General features: G+C 42.8%; 1 protein-coding gene across 1 annotated transcript in view; it reads right to left on the bottom strand.

The window, feature by feature from the left end:
- Positions 1-21344, bottom strand: part of LOC126426603 (uncharacterized) — a 272243-nt gene that overhangs the window by 130338 nt on the left and 120561 nt on the right. The window contains exons 20-21 of the mRNA XM_050088496.1: positions 18468-18505; positions 6052-6408 (exon numbers count right to left, since the gene is read on the bottom strand). Coding sequence (XP_049944453.1) covers positions 6052-6408; positions 18468-18505 — 395 coding nt within the window. The remainder of the gene's footprint in view (positions 1-6051; positions 6409-18467; positions 18506-21344) is intronic.

Consider the following 21344-nt stretch of genomic DNA (forward strand, 5'->3'; position numbering starts at 1 on the left):
CACTTCCTACAATTTAGATACGAAGTGAACCACTGTCATACCTTTTCCTCAAATCCCATATTGTTTCAATTTGTTGAAGTATTATACGGGCCATACAATCAACTGATTTTGTTAAATAAAGGACGATACGAGGCTTTTCCAGAAATTCAGTATACCCAATTCTTTAAAAATGGAAAAGACCATAAATTTTTGAAGATTTACAAATTTAGTGGTCGGCATCAAGCACTGTCTTCAAATGTAGTCACACTCGTCTCAACACACTTTTCAAGCCGAGGGATGAGCTCACTGAAACCATCATCGAAAAAGCCTCCCGCCCTTTCCTCGGCTCATTGCTTGATAGCAGTTTCAACATTATCACTGGTATAAATTCTTTTTCCACCCATAAATAACTTCAGGGATGTGCAAAGATGAACATCTGAAGGTGTCATATTAGGACTTTGAGCAAGGTGGTTGATAGTTCAAGGTTGCTTTGTGGCACTGGCTCCATGAGGATGTACACTGTCATACAACAAACTAACTTCCTTTATTATCATTCACCTTCTTGTTTTGTTCTGATCATCCTCTGTCATTTCTTTAGGGTTTTTCATACACCGCTGTTTCTTCCTGGGGAAAAATTTCAAAGAGAAAAATCCCAATAAAGTGCCAAAAGACAGAGCAGATGCTTCTTCTAAAACAATGTTTTTTTTTTTTCCCCCCTGGTGGTTAGGAGAGATGTTGCCACAACAATGAATGTCTTTCCATCCCAGGTTTGAGGCCAGCCACCGGCGTTTCACCACCAGTCACAACACAGTCGAGAAATTGATCATCTGCCAGTTGAAAGTGCTTCAGAAATTCCTGATTCACCTGACTTTGTGTTGATATGTGAGCTGTTTTGGTAGTCCTATTACATACAACTTTTGAAGATCACGTGTGTTAGTGATGGTTTCATACAAAAGAGATCTAGAGATTCTGAAAACGTCGTTTCCATCTCATCCAAACTCAGTGAACAGTTGCCACAGATTATACCTTTGATCTCATTCACCATCTCATTAGTCTGAATTGAGAAATACTCACATTTTGTTGATTGTAAAAATTCATTGTGCCAGCTTTAAACTCACATCATCATCTGTACACATTACTATAATTCATCACACTGTCACTGTAAACTATTCTGATTTCGTTAAATACGTGGCACACTGCATTTATCTTTGCCAGGAGAAATCAGATTACACTCCTCACCCCACAGCTGGTGGAATTCACAAGTGACAGGCTCATTCCAACATGGCACTGCAGCACGAGTGTTTAGGCAACTGAGACTAACGAGAGTGTGTTACACTGTCAACACATTGGCCTTACATGCAGTGCTACGAACTTTGCCAAAAAAAATCCCTATGAGCACCAGAGGCTAAGTACACTTGCTTACTGAACGTGCCTCGTACTCTCCTCAACCAACCATCACATGTAACACATGTAACAGAATGAAAAGATATTTTTGGTGCATGCTCGTTTCCTGCTATTCCGACAAAACACGTCTACTGAAATGTTCCACTATTCATTTGGATATTGCTTTTACAAATTTTGGAAATCACTGGTAGCAAAGACATTTGCAAACAATCATAAAGAAACATCAGAAGGGATAGTAATTCAATACACGTACATTAAGGGAAAAGAAATATTAACACAATCAGTGCTTTCTGCCTAGAATTACATAAAGGGTTTTCTTCAACAGGAAACAGCTGCTAACAGGTAGAACAAAAGGATTAATAAACTGCTAGGTTTAGAAAACCACTCTATATAGATGTGAAAGATGAATAATATGGGAATGCTACAGATCAGATCACTGATCAAGTAAAGAATTATGATGTCCTGTAGCAAGGCAATGAGAAAAAATGCCTAATAACGAACAGAAAGAAATGGAGCAGTGGAACAGTTAGGTACACATTATGACACGAGTCACTGGCAAAAACTCCAGTCGATGCGATGATGGATGGAAAGAATCTCACGGGTAGGCAGGAATATGAGAATGTAAGGCACACACAAAGTAATGAGCAGCGGCAGATGCGAAAATAGTTATAAATGTAATATCAAAGTTGGGGGCCACAAAACAGACAAAGTAAACGAATCCTGCTTTCTCGGAAACAAAAACACATGAAAGACAAAGGAAAGAGGACTCTAAATGCAGGCTAGTACAGGCAAAGAGGGCGTTCCTGTACAAAAGAAGTCTGGTAGTATCTGCCATACACTTTAATCCGAGGTAGAAATTTCTGAGAATGTAATTTGGAGGTCAGTATGCACGGAAGTGAATCACAGATGCGGGGAAACTAGAATAGAAGAAGAGAATGAATGCATTTGAGATATGGAGCTATAGAAAGATTTTGAAAGTTAGGCACGCAAGATACAGTGGCCGAAGCATAGTCACCAATTTTCATCCAAAGTGCTGGGAGAGTTCACTTGTTTGTTCAGTACGGAAAGCTGATAAGTGTTTTCCAACTTGGGCTTTTATGAAATTTCATTTTTGCTTTACTTATAGCTTTATACATCAAGTTCATTATGATGTATGAGGCTGTTGTGATTGGCAAGCTTTCTGAGCCAGTCTTTCCTTCCCATCCTATATGTTAAGTGTCCCCTGACCCACGGTTCCGGGTGACTTTCCCAAAATCCATCCCTTTTCCTAGACCTCTCCCCATTCCTTTTCCTTCACCCTTCTTCCTTCCCCTTCAACCCTTCTGCCGGAAGAGGGAGCCACTGGCTCCTAAAACTTGCCAATCACAACAGCCTTTTTTACGTGTGTGTTCCGCCGCTACTCGGTGAGTAGATTTTTTTATATATCCGATGAAATAACTTGGTCAATAATTGATGGTTTTTGTTATTACATCATTTCATTAATGGTCACAGTCAGTGTGATACTTATGTGAAAGTAAGACACTGCGCAAAATTCAGGAAAGTGTACAACGAAAAACAGATGTCGCTACGATTTTGTGTTTCGTGCATATAACACAATATGTTGTTGCGGATGAAATTTAGCTGTTGTTGTTGTTGTTGTTGTGGTCTTCAGTCCTGAGACTGGTCTGATGCAGCTCTCCATGCTACTCTATCCTGTGCAAGCTTTTTCATCTCCCAGTACCTACTGCAACCTACATCCTTCTGAATCTGCTTAGTGTATTCATCTCTTGGTCTCCCTCTACGATTTTTACCCTCCACGCTGCCCTCCAATACTAAATTGGTGATCCCTTGATGCCTCAGAACATGTCCTACCAACCGATCCCTTCTTCTGGTCAAGTTGTGCCACAAACTTCTCTTCTCCCCAATCCTGTTCAATACTTCCTCATTAGTTATGTGATCTACCCATCTAATCTTCAGCATTCTTCTGTAGCACCACATTTCGAAAGCTTCTATTCTCTTCTTGTCCAAACTATTTATCGTCCATGATTCACTTCCATACATGGCTACACTCCATACGAATACTTTCAGAAATGACTTCCTGACACTTAAATCAATACTGGATGTTAACAAATTTCTCTTCTTCAGAAACGCTTTCCTTGCCATTGCCAGCCTACATTTTATATCCTCTCTACTTCGACCATCATCAGTTATTTTGCTCCCCAAATAGCAAAACTCCTTTACTACTTTAAGTGCCTCATTTCCTAATCTAATTCCCTCAGCATCACCCGACTTAATTAGACTACATTCCATTATCCTTGTTTTGCTTTTGTTGATGTTCATCTTATATCCTCCTTTCAAGACACTGTCCATTCCATTCAACTGCTCTTCCAAGTCCTTTGCTGTCTCTGACAGAATTACAATGTCATCGGCGAACCTCAAAGTTTTTATTTCTTCTCCATGAATTTTAATACCTACGCTGAATTTTTCTTTTGTTTCCTTTACTGCTTGCTCAATATACAGATTGAACAACATCGGGGAGAGGCTACAACCCTGTCTTACTCCCTTCCCAACCACTGCTTCCCTTTCATGTCCCTCGACTCTTATAACTGCCATCTGGTTTCTGTACAAATTGTAAATAGCCTTTCGCTCCCTGTATTTTACCCCTGCCACCTTTAGAATTTGAAAGAGAGTATTCCAGTCAACATTGTCAAAAGCTTTCTCTAAGTCTACAAATGCTAGAAACGTAGGTTTGCCTTTCCTTAATCTTTCTTCTAAGATAAGTCGTAAGGTCAGTATTGCCTCACGTGTTCCAGTGTTTCTACGGAATCCAAACTGATCTTCCCCGAGGTTGGCTTCTACTAGTTTTTCCATTCGTCTGTAAAGAATTCGTGTTAGTATTTTGCAGCTGTGACTTATTAAGCTGATAGTTCGGTAATTTTCACATCTGTCAACACCTGCTTTCTTTGGGATTGGAATTATTATATTCTTCTTGAAGTCTGAGGGTATTTCGCCTGTTTCATACATCTTGCTCACCAGATGGTAGAGTTTTGTCAGGACTGGCTCTCCCAAGGCCGTCAGTAGTTCCAATGGAATGTTGTCTACTCCAGGGGCCTTGTTTCGACTCAGGTCTTTCAGTGCTCTGTCAAACTCTTCACGCAGTATCATATCTCCCATTTCATCTTCATCTACATCCTCTTCCATTTCCATAATATTGTCCTCAAGTACATCGCCCTTGTATAGACCCTCTATATACTCCTTCCACCTTTCTGCTTTCCCTTCTTTGCTTAGAACTGGGTTTCCATCTGAGCTAACATATTGAATTTTTCTTTAAACTTGGGTAGAGGTATTTCTCTGTCACCAATCTGGAGGAAACTGATCTGATGTAGCGTGCTCATTTGCTATTGTGCCAAGTCGGCAATAAAGCCAGAGTGAAATATGTGCAACATTCCTCATATTTCATAAACGGTTTCAGATACCGAAAAGAAATTCTAGCAAATGTTAGCACGCAAGAGGAGAGTTTTTTACAACATCCTTATTACGAGAAACTTCTTTATCTACAATGTTATTCCAATAACTACAGACTTTTTTGGCGAAAGAATGTAATTACTGAGGGCCATTGACAGCTGGTGAAATGGGAAATGCTACAGATTTTGGAACAATGCAAGTGAAGTCATTACACATTTTTTTGTACTGAGGATGTGCTTCTTCGTAAGCTACTGACTTTACTTTTCCTCAGTCCCTCAATTAATAAACTTAATAAATCACCGTTTCAGAATTCTCTCGCAGCTGTGGCTGCACACTGCACAGCTTGTTAGTGGGGTGAGACACTGCAAACTCTGCTACGTTGAAGAAGCAAAATTTAACAACGGGGGGGGGGGGGGGGGGGGGGGGGGGGGCGCGGGCAGTAGAAGCATTATTTTTGGCAGATCTTGAGATCTTGACAACATTCAGAGAGATGTTCTACTATTCCAGACTCCGTTTGATTGTAAACTCGATGATGTGGCATTTGATCTACAGCCAGAGCTCACTGATATGGAGAAAAAAAAAAGATAGAAGAAGAAGAAAGGTGCGTTGTTTAAAGAGAAGCAAAGAGAGGAAAAATTTGTTGAGTTTTACCACTGCTTGTGTGATGCTGAATTTCCGAAACTGAAGAAATCCGCCACTGGTATTACATCAGTGTTTGAACAACTTACATCTGTGGGCAACCGTTTTCAGAAATGAAGTATCTAAAGTCATAAGTTTGAACGAGATTGGATAATGTAAATTTGAAACTGACTGCCTCAAGTAATACCAAACTAAACAATATATGGAAGACAAATGCCAGTTGCCCAACTATGACCAAAGTTTTTAGCTGCATAGCTTGTGAGATTCGCTTATGGACATGCTAGGTCTGATGTACCTATCTTTTTGCTAAAGTCACTTTCTTTGATAACATTTTTAATAAATAAATAAATATGTTAGCTGTCTTTCTCATTTACGCATTATGTATCACATACCCACGATTAACACGGAATGTCAAACTTTGTTTCTTGTCTTTCTTCGCAGAGCTTTTGTTTTGGCTTTTAAGTACTGCACAGAATGAAGATGTGGCCCACACTCGTCACTTTGTCAGTTATCCGGCCAACTGAGAAAGGAGTTTGGTGAGCCCCGGCACAGAGTATTTTAATGAGAAACAGCAGTGGTACCAACCTGTGCGGTGACTGCGCTATGGCAGCGGCAATGGTATCCTTGTAGGAGAACTGCAGCTTACTGTCAGCTGGACCGACAGAGCTGGCGTCACGGAGGCGGCGCTCCTCGTGCGCCCCACCGGCAGCACTGCGCCCGGCGCTTCTCCCCACACAGGTGTCGGTGCCACCGTCACTACTCGTAGCAGTGCCAGAGAATGTGAAAGTCGGAGTACCGGCACCGTCCGTCAATACCGTCACGTCCCGCAGTGCGACATCGTCCTTGCCGTGGGCGTTACTGCACAGGGACGTGTCGGGGGCAGCCGGACCGTTGCCGCCGATGTCGTTCACCGACAGGCCGGTTGACGTCAGGGTAGCGGCACTGTTTCGGTAGGGCAGAGACGGTTAATGGTTAAACGTTTGAAGAGCTCTGTTTGGTTTATAGAGAGACATTCAATCTAATTTATAAAGGATACTTGGAACTGAGGCCAAAACAAATAAGTAATACGAGATGCAAAATTAATCTGAAACGTCACTAAAGAGAGAACAATATATGGAGTTTTACATAAGATCAGGAAAATAATACAAATGAATTTTTATTCAGCCATTAAGCAGTGCAACACATTACCTGACAGTTCACAGACCACAGGCTACAAATCGGAAGGCAGCTCGGTGTGCTCCACAGAGACCGGCAGGCAACGGTGCCCAAGCACTGCCCATTCCTTCCTCACACTGAGGCCTATTTTTGATATTAGTACGCTACTTCTGGCCAGAAGTGTTCTCTCCGGCATACTAATCTGCTGTTTACATATCACTTCTTTCACGTGTCTCCCGTTACTTAGCTGCCGAGGTCGCGGAACTGCTCAGCTCCGTCAGCTTCGTGGACTCCAGTCCCGATGTTAAGTTTGTTGCTATTCTCATTTCTGCGGTTCCTCATTACTCGCACCTTTCTTCAGTTTACTCTCGACGAGGTGTCGCCCGAAGTCGGTAACGCGCGTCGGTACCACCGACATTAGCGACGTCTCGCCACGATCCGCAGAGACGAACGGGAGTGGGCGAAGGAGACGAACCCTCCCTCTCGGCGGGGCGACGCTCTCGCAGAAGCCGAGCTTTATAAACGCTCTGCCCAGTTCGCAATCCGAGTCGGTGCAGTCGACACCGTCAAGTGGAACCAAAGTGTCGTCCGAGTCTCAGACGGATACGTTCTTTTGTAAATGTCGAACACTGCACTTCAAGAGAAGGCTTTGTTAATTAGTGCATCGAGTGATGTTTAATGGTCAATGACAGCTGTAACTCCTGTGGCAAAGAATTAAATCGAGTTAATTAAATCTTTTCATGCGTTCACATAATAAAGCAAACTAGTAATTCACAGGTTGTAATTCTAATTCTCCCGGAGGAATCGAAGAGCCCACAGTTACGGCCCGACGACTGTCTGGTCATACACTCAATCCCTATTCTGTACTCGTCAGACTGTTACTGTCATCGACAAGTGCTGCAACTATTCTTCTCTTTCACTCAGGATAGCTATGTCGTATGTGAATCTTATCACTGATGTCCTTTCACCCTTAAATTTAATTCCGTTCGTGAACCTTTCTTTCATTTCATCATTTTTCTTCAATACAGAGTGTGAACAGTAGAAAAGGAAGACTGCATCCCTGTCTCCCACACTTTCGAATTCAACCATTTCATTCTCAATATTCAAATGTTATTTTTCCCTTCTGGTTCATGTACGTATTGTATACTTTTTTGCTATCCCTATCTTAAATCCATTTTTCTTGGGATTTTGAATATTTTCCAATGTTTTACATTTACAACCTTTTTTTTCCCTTCCATTTTGGCAAATCCTATGAAAGTCTCTCGATTTCTGTAAGTCTTTCTTCTATTATCAAGCGCAACATCAGTACTGCTGCTCAGGTGGCTCAAAATTTCCAACAGCTAAATTAATTCTCATCTAGCAGCTCCTCATTTTTCTCTTCCATTCTTCTGGATATTATTCTCATCAGAAACTTGGGTGCACGAAGTCTCAGGCAGTTTGTGAAATAGTCCTTGCTATCTTCGGGATCGAGTGGATTTTTTCTTTTTCTTTTCTTTTCTTTTCTTTTTTTAAGTCTGACAGTATGTCTCCTCGCTCATAGATTCTACACACCAACTGCACCAGTCATTTGATTGGTAATTCACCTAATGACTTCAGGAACTTTGAATCAATGCTATCTACATTTTCTGCCTTATTTGATTGCATATCTTCCACAGTTCTTTTGAACACCGACTCTAATACACACATCAAAAAAGTTTTGCATCACACCGTTTCCCAGAACTGAAGGTAGAAGTTGACTGTGGATATTGTACCACAGACACAGTCCCTTTGACTGTTCAGAGATGTCACTAAACCTATCCGAAGATGTTAAACAACCATGCATGAGCAGCGCCTGTTAGACGGAGGGGGTCCGACAGCCGATCAGTTCCAGTCATTCCACCAGGAAGGAGGTACACGGCTCGTGTTGTCTGTAGTTCAACCGCGCCTAGACGGTCAATACCGCGGTTCGATTGCGTCCGCATTGTTACTTTGTGCCAGGAAAGGCTCTCAACAAAGGAAGTGTCCAGGCGTCTCGGGGTGAACCAAAGCAATGTTGTTCGGACATGGTGGAGATGGAGAGACAGGAACTGTCGATGACGTGCCTCACTCAGGCCGCCCGAGGGCTACTACTGCAGTGGATGACCACTGCCTACGGATTGTGGCTCGGAGAAACCCTGATAGCCATGCCACCATGTCGAATAATGCTTTTCGTGCAGCCACAGGACGTCGTGTTACGACTCAAACTGTGCGCAATAGGCTGCACGATGCGCAACTTCACTCCCGACGTCCGTCGCGAGGTCCATCTTTGCAACCACGACACCGTGCAGCGCGGTACAGATGCGTCCAACAACATGCCGAATGGACCGCTCAGGATTGGCATCACGTTCTCTTCACCAATGAGTGTCGCATATGCCTTCAACCAGACAATTGTCGGAGACACACTTGGGGGCAACCCGGTCAGGCTGAATGCCTCAGACACACTGTCCAGAGAGTGCAGCAAGGTGGAGGTTCCCTGATGTTTTGGGGTGGCATTACGTGGGGCAGACGTACGCTACTTGTGGTCATGGAAGGCGCCGTAACGGCTGTACGATACGTGATTGCCATCCTCCGACGTATTGTGGAACCATATCCGTAGCATATTGGCGAGGCATTCCTCTTAATGACTGACAATTCGCGCTCCCATTGCTCGTAATACTGTTAAGGAAATTTAATTCATTCATGAAACCATTGGTTTACAAAACACTCGTTTGACCGATTCTCGAGTATTTCTCATTAGTGTGGGACCTTTACCAGATTAGGTAAACAAAAGAGTTGTCTTGTGACAGCCAGAGCGAGAGCACCAGCAGCAGCGAGTACTGTTTGTATAAAGCGTTTATTTTGCATTTTGTTTACGACCTTCCACTAAGGAAGGGATTCTATTTGTGTTTATCTGCTCTGCATAGTAACTAACAGTTCTTGATAAAACTTTACGTAGTTTTCGTGTTAGATTTCTTAGTGTTTTCTTGATCGTTTAGAACAGAAAGCGCCCTAAAACCGTCTTTTGTTTGTTTCGCGGCCGTTAGCCACTAGTCACTTGAATCAGCAGTTGTCTTGTGACAGCCAGAGCGAGAGCACCAGCAGCAGCGAGTACTGTTTGTATAAAGCGTTTTTGTACTTATTTGCTGCGCTTAGCTTTTAAATAGTTTTTCTGGGAAAACCTAGCGTAGTTTTCGCGTCTCGTATTTCAGTGAGTGTTTCTTGATTATCAGAGTAGCTCATCAGAAGATTATCTTGGGAATTTGTCACCGTATAGAGTAGGGTAAGCATAGTCATGTGTAGGGACTGTGGTTGTTGTGAGCGGACGCAAGGAGAATTGGCCACTCTTCGGGGGGCAGCTGGAGGCTTTGTCTGTTAGGCTCATCGAGCTCGAGGCGCAGGCGTCGGCTCGTAGTGGCGTTGGGGCAACTGTGGTGAGACCTATGCCTACTTCGGTGGCCTCGGAATCACATGGAACCCCTGATGTCGCTGCGTCTTCCGGCAGTGAGCATCTTACCGGTCAGCCATCACTCCAGGGTGAATGGCGGACAGTGGTGGGCTCGCGCGTGCCTGGCCGAAAGGCGAAGGTGGGATCTGGCCGCGTGGCAGCTGCCTTACCCCTTCCCAACAGGTACGGGGTGCTTCCTAGTGGTGATGACATCGTTTCCGAGCCACCACAGGATGCCTCGCCTGTTGGGCCAGTGGCCGATTCTCCGGCAAGGTCCCGACAGTCACAGAGCGCGGGCCTATTAGTTATAGGGAGCTCCAACGTTAGGCGGGTTATGGAGCCCCTCAGGAAAATAGCGGGTAGGTCGGGGAAGAATGCCAGTGTGCACTCGGTGTGCTTGCCGGGGGGTCTCGTCCGTGATGTGGAGGAGGCCCTTCTGGCAGCTATTGAACGCACTGGGTGTGACCGGCTGCAGATAGTAGCACATGTCGGAACGAATGACGCCTGCCGCTTGGGTTCTGAGGCCATCCTTGGTTCCTTCCGGCGGCTGGCTGATTTGGTGAAGACAACCAGCATCGCACGCGGAGTGCAAGCTGAGCTTAATATCTGCAGCATAGTGTCCAGAGTCGATCGCGGTCCTCTGGTTTGGAGCCGTGTGGAGGGTCTAAACCAGAGGCTCAGGCGACTCTGCGACTATAATGGTTGCAAATTCATCGACCTCCGTTATTGGGTGGAGAACTGTAGGGCCCCCCTAGACAGGTCAGGCGTGCACTACACACCGGAAGCAGCTACTAGGGTAGCAGAGTACGTGTGGCGTGCACACGGGGGTTTTTTAGGTTAGAGGGACCCCCCCCTTGGGCGAAACGATAAAATACCTGACGGCTTACCAGAGAGGACATTATCATCGTTGATAAAGAACGTCCGTCCTCAGAGACCAAAAACAGGAAAAGTTAACGTAATATTGGTAAACTGCAGGAGTATCCAGGGCAAGGTTCCTGAATTAGTATCTCTTATTGAAGGAAATAGTGCGCATATAGTATTAGGAACGGAAAGTTGGTTAAAACCGGAAGTGAACAGTAACGAAATCCTAGACACAGAATGGAATATATACCGCAAGGATAGGATAAACGCCAATGGTGGAGGAGTATTTATAGCAGTAAAGAATTCAATAATATCCAGTGAAGTTATTAGCGAATGTGAAATAGTCTGGGTTAAGTTAAGTATCAAAGGTGGGTCAGATATGATAGTCGGATGCTTCTATAGACCACCTGCATCAGCAACCATAGTAGTTGAGCGCCTCAGAGAGAACCTGCAGAACGTCGTGAAGAAGTTTCGTGATCATACTATTGTAATAGGGGGAGACTTCAATCTACCAGGTATAGAATGGGATAGTCACACAATCAGAACTGGAGCCAGGGACAGAGACTCTTGTGACATTATCCTGACTGCCTTGTCCGAGAATTACTTCGAGCACATAGTTAGAGAACCAACTCGTGAAGCTAACGTTTTAGACCTCATAGCAACAAATAGACCGGAACTTTTCGACTCCGTGAATGTAGAAGAGGGTATCAGTGATCACAAGTCAGTGGTTGCATCAATGACTACAAGTGTAATAAGAAATGCCAAGAAAGGAAGGAAAATATATTTGCTTAACAAGAGTGATAGGGCACAAATCGCAGAATATCTGAGTGACCACCATCAAACGTTCATTTCTGAGGAAGAGGATGTGGAACAAAAATGGAAAAAATTCAGAAACATCGTCCAGTACGCCTTAGATAAGTTCGTACCGACTAAGGTCCAAAGCGAGGGGAAAGATCCACCGTGGTATAACAATCATGTACGAAAGGTACTACGGAAACAAAGAAAGCTTCATCATAGGTTTAAGAGTAGTCGAATCATAGCTGATAAGGAAAAGCTGAACGAAGCGAAAAAGAGCGTAAAGAGAGCAATGAGAGAAGCATTCAACGAATTCGAACATAAAACATTGGCAAACAATCTAAACAAGAACCCTAAAAAGTTTTGGTCATATGTAAAATCGGTAAGCGGATCTAAATCCCCTATTCAGTCACTCGTTGACCACGATGGCACCGAAACAGAGGACGACCGAAGAAAGGCAGAAATACTGAATTCAGTGTTCCGAAACTGTTTCACTGCGGAAAATCGTAACACGGTCCCTGACTTCAGCCGTCGCACGGACGCCAAAATGGAAAATATTGAAATAAACGATATCGGAATTGAAAAACAACTGCTATCACTTAGTAGCGGAAAAGCATCCAGACCAGACGAGATACCCTTAAGATTCTACAGTGATTATGCTAAAGAACTTGCCCCCTTTCTATCAGCAATTTATCGTAGATCGCTGGAAGAACGTAAAGTACCTAGCGACTGGAAGAAAGCGCAGGTCGTTCCCATTTTCAAGAAGGGTCATAAATCAGATGCGAATAATTATAGGCCTATTTCGCTTACGTCAATCTGTTGTAGAATAATGGAACATGTTTTGTGTTCTCGTATTATGACGTTCTTAGATAATACAAATCTCCTTCATCATAACCAACATGGATTCCGCAAACAGAGATCATGTGAAACTCAGCTCGCCCTATTTGCCCAATAAATTCACAGTGCCGTAGACACTGGCGAGCAGATTGATGCCGTATTCCTGGACTTCAGGAAGGCATTTGATACGGTTCCGCACTTACGTTTAGTGAAAAAAATACGAGCTTACGGAATATCGGACCAGGTTTGTGATTGGATTCAGGATTTCCTAGAAGAAAGAACACAACATGTCATTCTTAACGGTTCAAAATCTGCAGATGTAGAGGTAATTTCAGGAGTACCGCAGGGAAGCGTGATAGGACCTTTATTGTTTACAATATACATAAATGACTTAGTTGACAACATCGGTAGCTCCGTGAGGCTATTTGCAGATGACACGGTTGTCTACAAGAAAGTAGCAACATCAGAAGACTCGTACGTACTCCAGGAGGACCTGCAGAGGATTAATGCATGGTGCGACAGCTGGCAGCTTTCCCTAAACGTAGATAAATGTAATATAATGCGCATACATAGGGGCAGAAATCCATTCCAGTACGATTATGCCATAGGTGGTAAATCATTGGAAGTGGTAACGACCGTAAAATACTTAGGAGTTACTATCCGGAGCGATCTGAAGTGGAATGATCACATAAAACAAATATTGGGAAAAGCAGGCGCCAGGTTGAGATTCATAGGAAGAATTCTAAGAAAATGTGACTCATCGACGAAAGAAGTAGCTTACAAAACGCTTGTTCGTCCGATTCTTGAGTATTGCTCATCAGTATGGGACCCTTACCAGGTTGGATTAAAAGAAGAGATAGACATGATCCAGTGAAAAGCAGCGCGATTCGTCATGGGGACATTTAGTCAGCGCGAGAGCGTTACGGAGATGCTGAACAAGCTCCAGTGGCGGACACTTCAAGAAAGGCGTTACGCAATACGGAGAGGTTTATTATCGAAATTACGAGAGAGCACATTCCGGGAAGAGATGGGCAACATATTACTACCGCCCACATATATCTCGCGTAATGATCACAACGAAAAGATCCGAGAAATTAGAGCAAATACGGAGACTTACAAGCAGTCGTTCTTCCCACGCACAATTCGTGAATGGAACAGGGAAGGGGGGGATCAGATAGTGGTACAATAAGTACCCTCCGCCACACACCGTAAGGTGGCTCGCGGAGTATAGATGTAGAAGAGCTAGGCACGTTCCGATGACAAGCAGCACATTTCGTCACAGAATTGTTTAGTCAGTGTAAGAGTGTCGTGGAGTTGACCGACAAAATCCATTTCCAAATGGTACAAGAGAGGCACTGTGTGTCAGGGACAGGTACTCTGTTAAGTGTACATTCGATCGTCACAATACTACCTCGTACACACACCTCACAGAATGGCAATGACGGGAACATCGCCGAAGTCAGAGCTCGTAGCGACGTTTATCGACATTTGCTCTTTCTGTGCACCATCCACAAATGGAACAGTGGAGGGAGTAAATAAAATGTTGACACACACCGTGAGGTGGCTGGTGAAATATAAACACAGATGAAGGGTTACGGATAGTGTTTCCTGGGATGCAAAATGGACGTTTCTTGCTGACTATCTTAGAAAGGATGGAGCTGCAATTACAATGCAAATTTTCTGCAGCAACTGGATGTAAGAGGCTAGACAGGAAATTAAAAACAAGTAGTTTGTAACAGGACAATGGTCAAATCCACTAAATTATATGCTGATAGGATGACTGAGGGATGACATGTAGACTGTTGGAACGTGTGTCCTGCCCACCAGATTCACCAGTGAACCCAAACATTCTGACCAGCTGATTAATAGCGTGTCGGTCTACAAATTGGAACTCAATACGGCAGTGATTCCGTGCGGCACGGATTCGGTACGTCCTCAGGTCTTCGGGAGCAACGTGGCATCGGACATCCACTCACAGCAAAGCACGCTGAGGCTGGCCACTCTGAAGTGTCGTGACGTGTTACGCCACTTCCTGCAGGGTACACTGAATAACATTTGGACATTTTTGAAATGACCTGAGGTGCCGTAACGTAACGTAATGGATTCTATCGTGAGCAGGTGCCTTTTCACGAGTCGCAGATAACGCAGAATCCAGCTCCTGCACGGAGGGCGGGCAGCTGTATGCTACATCGGTGGTGAAACTGAAGTCCCAACTGCCCCTCTCAGCAGCCACTACACATACAATTTTGTCATATGACGACATGATGGAGACCGTGGCTGTTGTTTGAAGACAAATGTTGATGGTGTTAGGACAGGAACCAGCCACAAGTTTAAAAAGAAGAAAAATATCACAATCATCTTTTCCACAAATAATAAATTACAACAAAAAGTAATCCATGATGTAAATACCTCCAAGAGTCCCTTCCGTAAATCAGGAATATACAAACTCAAATGTGATACATGCTCAAAATTCTACATTGAACAGACAGGCAGAAGTTTTGAAATTAGATACAAAGAACATATTGATGCTCTCAGACTTGGTAACTTGAACAAATCAGCATTTGCAGCCCATAATGCTGAAGAAAACCATTCAGTGGGAAACATTGAGGACAACTTAAAAATTTTGCATCTAGCAGAAAAAGGAGCCACTATGAATATATTAGAAGAATTAGAAATACACACACACAAAAACAGCACCCCAGACTATATCCTTAACGAACAAACGGAGTTAGCTAACACCCCTTTCTTGAAAAATTTCCAAAAATTACTTTCCAGCCTCCAAAGCAAATAGTATTAGTACACCTATCTGCAGATGAAGTAGCAAATTTATATGTTACTATAATTCTCATGATGCTAAATGTAATTAAATAATATACTATTTTACCTATACAGTAATTAATTTAGCAATATCAACTCAAAAATTCAATGTCTCTGTACTAGTGTAAAAGGCATTACAGTTGTGTAAATGAATATATGATCCTTTCCAAACATAGGACATCATCGTCAAATGTTACGATATATCATAGCATCTGGGATACTCATATGTTTGTAAGCTCTTTGTATGTATTGAAACGTGGTGCGTAGTAGAAATCTTCTCAGTGACAAATCTAAAGTGTTCAGTGAGAACAATTTATGTGTGCAACAATAAGAATGCAGTGCAAATGCAGTTACATCTGTTGGACGAATGTTATGAAAACAAACACGCGAAACCGACGTTTCACATAAGTCACATGCAACGAAAATCTGTAACACAACCATCTGTGTGTGGTGTGTTTATAATTATGTATTATTTATATTTTAGGACAATTAATCTGTAAAAAACACACCACAAGTCATAAAGAAAGCGTGTAAACCGTCTGAGGACGAATCGTAACGATTTGAAACCGGTAACGGTACCAGTTGAATAAAGGCACTGAAAGTAAATTTGTGGCTGGTTGCTGTCCTAACACCATCAACCTTAGCCACTACACAGCCTCAGGAAGCTGAGTCCCGCCCGGCAGTGGCAGTAACTGTGGCAAAGCGGGCAGCCACAGGCCGGGCAGTCTCTCGCGGGTCTGCCTGCCAACTACCGTTTCCGATTACGGCAGCTACTGGACGCCTCCCTCCTCTCCCAGAAGTCTTCCCAATCCTCTCCCGTACGACCATGCCTCTAGTGTTGATGTCGACGTTTCTCAGTAACGACTGCCACGAGCTATTCTCACTGCGCGTAACCGTGGAGGTGGGTATAATTCTACAGTCGTTCACACACTGTGTAACAAAGCAGGGTTGCCCACTGCTATCCTGTTTTGGTTTTACACTCCTTCACTAACTTAGTTAAGCAATGAACTTCTATTTTTTTCATTTTCACTACTCAGATTCCGACTCAGATTCTGTGGCCTTCAGCCTCACAGTACAGAATTCAGAAATAGTTTAAATGAAATTCCCCTAGTAAAATCTATTATTTCAGTACATTCTAATACCTATTCTGAAAGTAATGAGCTAATCAGTTTTATTGTAAATGCATACTATTAACAGTTATGGACAATAACGTATACTGTGCAATACATATTAAGTAAAATTCGAGTGAGCTAATAGATCAAATTCAGCTGTAAGACTGCATCCAAAAGAAGTCAAAATTTTACGGACTCCAGCAAAGTGTTTAAATTAACCTAAAGTCTCTTAGTTAAATAGATATTAAGACTTAAAATCTGTAGCCTGTATGACTTTCAGTGCCAATTGTGACCAAACTACCAAATAATTCCGAGATCTGTTTCGATACTTTTGCTATCTTTATTTTTCTACGTAAAATAACCGCAGTCTCAACTTTGTAATAAGTGCATTAATTACGAATTAAGTAAATTTGAATATGTAAAAATTATTGTTCAAAAGGCTGCCATGGTTATAAGTCGGGAATACCCACGGTGGATGCATAAGTTAGTTCCGCGTATTTAGATTGATATAGCTCACTCAGGTTATTTAAATAATAAAACCCAATAGTTAACTTCAAAACCAGTTAGAAAGGATCATTTTAACCCTGGGAAATTATAAACTATAATATATTAACAGAAATAGTCAAATATTCAAGCGCTTGTCTATATAAGGTTCGAGCTGGTGCAGTTCTCAGTTAGTTCTCGGTCAGACTCTCTTGGAGGAAAAGTGCGGCAACTAGGTTAATTTTTCGGTATATGTAGTTGTGAACATTGTTAAAGACTGGAAGTTTTTCACCTATCTAATGTGACAATTAAGTGTAAGAGGCCTGGTCACGTGAATATTGTGTGTGCAAGTGATAAGAAATAAATCGTACTGTGGTTGACATAAATGTTCAACAATGAATGCGATCTTGACTTTTGATTTTGGGAAACTTAACCTAGGATCCTGGGTTCTTAATTTCAGTGTGATTTAGATGAGACGGACCCAGCTACCGGGAAGACAATTTGAATAAACAAAGCAAGGTAGGTCAAGAATACTGCGCACTATCTACTGGGTGAGGAAATGTTTCAATACCGGTACATCCAGTTGTGACGTGAACTTTAAGTGGCACTAATAAATAAGGACATGTCCCGGCACATTACATATGGTGCACCGGGTGAGGATACACCCCGGCACGTTACAACTGTCTTCAGTATAATGCTTGTGTATGTGACGTGTTTGGTGAGTAAATGCAGATTTTAGTTATTACACGAAAATAAGTGTGTAAGAATTATTTTACAACTGTAATCTTGAAGGTCAATACTGACAAATTTGATTTTATCGGGGTATAGTGTGGGCACTAACAGTTATTTCGATTTTGAGAACTATGACACTAAATGGGTGCTTAAATATTAATTATAGGTACATACAGAAATGAAATTTACCACAACCAGTCTAAATCAGGAACAGGTTTAATGAAAAGTACTGAACTACTGAACACTATGACAGCGGAAAAGGTAGTAAGAAGACTGGGATAAGACAGATAATTAATGGCAGTGGTAAAATACATCTATATCTACATAGATGGTTTAGATAAAGCATGACTTAAAGTAAGCTTTCAAACATGTTGAACTGGAGAAAAAAAGCAATGGGTTATACGAAATAACAGAGACGGCAAGGAAAGTTACTGGTGGTATTAGAACCTTTTAAGTTACTGGATATTTATTTTTTATGCACACTGTAAACCTGTATGTAAAGCGAATATCAAAAAGGAAGGAAGGTTAGCATTCCACAGCATCAACAACAATGCCTGTAGAGAAGCAGCAAAAGTTTGGAGCAGGGACAGATGGGGCAGAAATTGTCCATGTTCTTTTCACAGGAACCACCCCAGCATTTACCTCCCTGTGCCACCACAATCAGTGATAATTTCAAATGGACAGTCAGGATTGATGTGGAAGAAACCATGAAGGTCCAAACACTGCCTGATGGAACTACTGTGTCAGTAAAATAATCAAGTCTTTACCATGTAACATCTGAAGCATGTCCTCTTGTGGCTTCCTCCTGAAACAATTAGAGATGGTTTCAGATAAACTAATTCAGTGAGATTTTACAGTACATTAAGGAAATTATACTAACACCTGCACATAATGAATTAATTCTGACTTACTGACAATATGTATCAAAAGTATCAAAGCCTGTACATTATACTCTGAAAATTATATAAATTACTAACAATATAATACATCACTTGTACTTTAGGTTACCTGATTTTATAACAATTTTTCTCAATTTCCTTTATACAGGGTGTTACAAAAAGGTACGGCCAAACTTTCAGGAAACATTCCTCACACACAAAAGAAAGAAAATATGTTATGTGGACATGTGGTCGGAAACGCTTACTTTCCATGTTAGAGCTCATTTCATTACTTCTCTTCAAATCACATTAATCATGGAATGGAAACACACAGCAACGGAACGTACCAGCGTGACTTCAAACACTTTGTTACAGGAAATGTTCAAAATGTCCTCCGTTAGCGAAGATACGTGCATCCACCCTCCGTCGCACGGAATCCATGATGCGCTGATGCAGCCCTGGAGAATGGCATATTGTATCACAGCCGTCCACAATACGAGCACGAAGAGTCTCTACATTTGGTACCGGGGTTCCGTAGACGAGAGCTTTCAAATGCCCCCATAAATGAAAGTCAAGAGGGTTGAGGTCAGGAGAGCGTGGAGGCCATGGAATTGGTCCGCCTCTACCAATCCGTCGGTCACCGAATCTGTCGTTGAGAAGCGTACGAACACTTGGACTGAAATGTGCAGGAGCTCCATCGCGCACGAGCCAAGTTTCGTGTCGTACTTGTAAAGGCACATGTTCTAGCAGCACAGGTAGAGTATCCCGTACGAAATCATGATAACGTGCTCCATTGAGTGTAGGTGGAAGAATGTGGGGCCCAATCGAGACATCACCAACAGTGCCTGCCCAAAAGTTCACAGAAAATCTGTGTCGATGACGTGATTGCACAATTGCGTGCGGATTCTCGTCAGCCCACACGTGTCGATTGTGAAAATTTACAATTTGATCACATTGGTATTAAGCCTCATCCATAAAGAGAACATTTGCACTGAAATGAGGATTGACACATTGTCGGATGAACCATTCGCAGAAGTGTACCCGTGGAGGCCAATCAGCTGCTGATAGTGCCTGCACACGCTGTGCACGGTACGGAAACAACTGGTTCTCCCGTAGCACTCTCCATACAGTGACGTGGTCAATGCTACCTTGTACAGCAGCAACTTCTCTGACGCTGACATTAGGGTTATCGTCAACTGCACGAAGAATTGCCTCGTCCGTTGCAGGTGTCCTCGTTGTTCTAGGTCTTCCCCAGTCGCGAGTCGTAGGCTGGAATGTTCCGTGCTCCCTAAGACGCCGATCGATTGCTTCGAACGCCTTCCTGTCGGGACACCTTCATTCTGGAAATCTGTCTCGATACAAACGTTCCGCGCCACGCCTATTGCCCCGTGCTAATCCGTACATCAAATGGGCATCTGCCACCTCCGCATTTGTAAACATTGCACTGACTGCAAAACCACGTTCTTGATGAACACTAACCTGTTGATGCTACGTACTGATGTGCTCGATGCTAGTACTGTAGAGCAATGAGTCGCATGTCAACACAAGCACCGAAGTCAACATTGCCTTCCTTCAATTGGGCCAAATGGCGGTGAATCGAGGAAGTACAGTACATACTGACGAAACTAAAATGAGCTCTAACGTGGAAATTAAGCGTTTCCAGACACATGTCCACGTAACATCTTTTCTTTATTTGTGTGTGAGGAATGTTTCCTGAAAGTTTGGCCGTACCTTTTTGTAACACCCTGTATATTATTAGCACTACTACTACTACTACTACTACTACTACTACTACTAACAGCAGCAGCAATTGTTATTTGTCAGCTGGTAGAAAGCCTCTATTCAATACATACATATCTCATTTCACTGTAACTTCATTTGGTGTTTTTAATTAATTTGGCAACATTTTTGGCTTCCATGCCACTCTGCATTCTGCAGGATAATACAAGGTCTGTTCAAGAAATTCTGGAACTTTGTCCACTAACTTTTTCTATGCTTACCTTTAACTTATTGTGCACAGTCTCCTTCAAAACACTCTCCTACACAATTTATTCACCATTCCCAAAGCCATTTCCACTTCAAGAAGCAGCCTCAATACACCTCTCACTGCATCATGCGAAGTGCTGTCTGCAAATTTTCATTTATCTCATCTATTACAAGTTTTCATCCTTTCAATGGGGTTCTCAATTGTGAAAATAAACAAAGTCCACGGTGGCAATGTCTGGAGAGTAGGGAGGATGAGGTAACACACTGATTTTGTTTTCTGTGCAATAATCAGGGACCAACAGGGACGACGCGAGGTCTCACTCGTGCGACCCAAAACCTCTTCGTAGGCTGGGTGAGGCGAAGGTCTTTCCGGTCTCGACTCGTTAGCCACGGGACAAACTTGGCGGCAACAACACGCATTCTCAGATGCTCTGTCAGGATTCAGTGACACGATCCAACTGAAATGTTACATTCTTCTGCAATTTCTCAGTCAGTCAGTCTCGGACTGGCACCCACAATTTCATTGTTTCTGTCAAGAGCGTTGTCAGCACCATAGGCTTCCTGCATCATTTGATGTGTGTCTGTAGAGGTTTTCTCGAGTTTCACACAAAATTTAATGCAGCCGCGTTGCTCCTCTAACTCTTCCATCCCGAAATTCACGAACTGTGCAACACAGTGTTCTACTGAATACAGCACTGAACAATAACTGACTCACATACAGTGATGAACTTCTGACAGTTACACTTTAAACACTGCTACGTGCGGGGATGCCAATCGCAT

Source organism: Schistocerca serialis, chromosome 11 (genome assembly GCF_023864345.2).
Source record: "Schistocerca serialis cubense isolate TAMUIC-IGC-003099 chromosome 11, iqSchSeri2.2, whole genome shotgun sequence".
Taxonomy (NCBI): Eukaryota; Metazoa; Arthropoda; class Insecta; order Orthoptera; family Acrididae; genus Schistocerca; species Schistocerca serialis.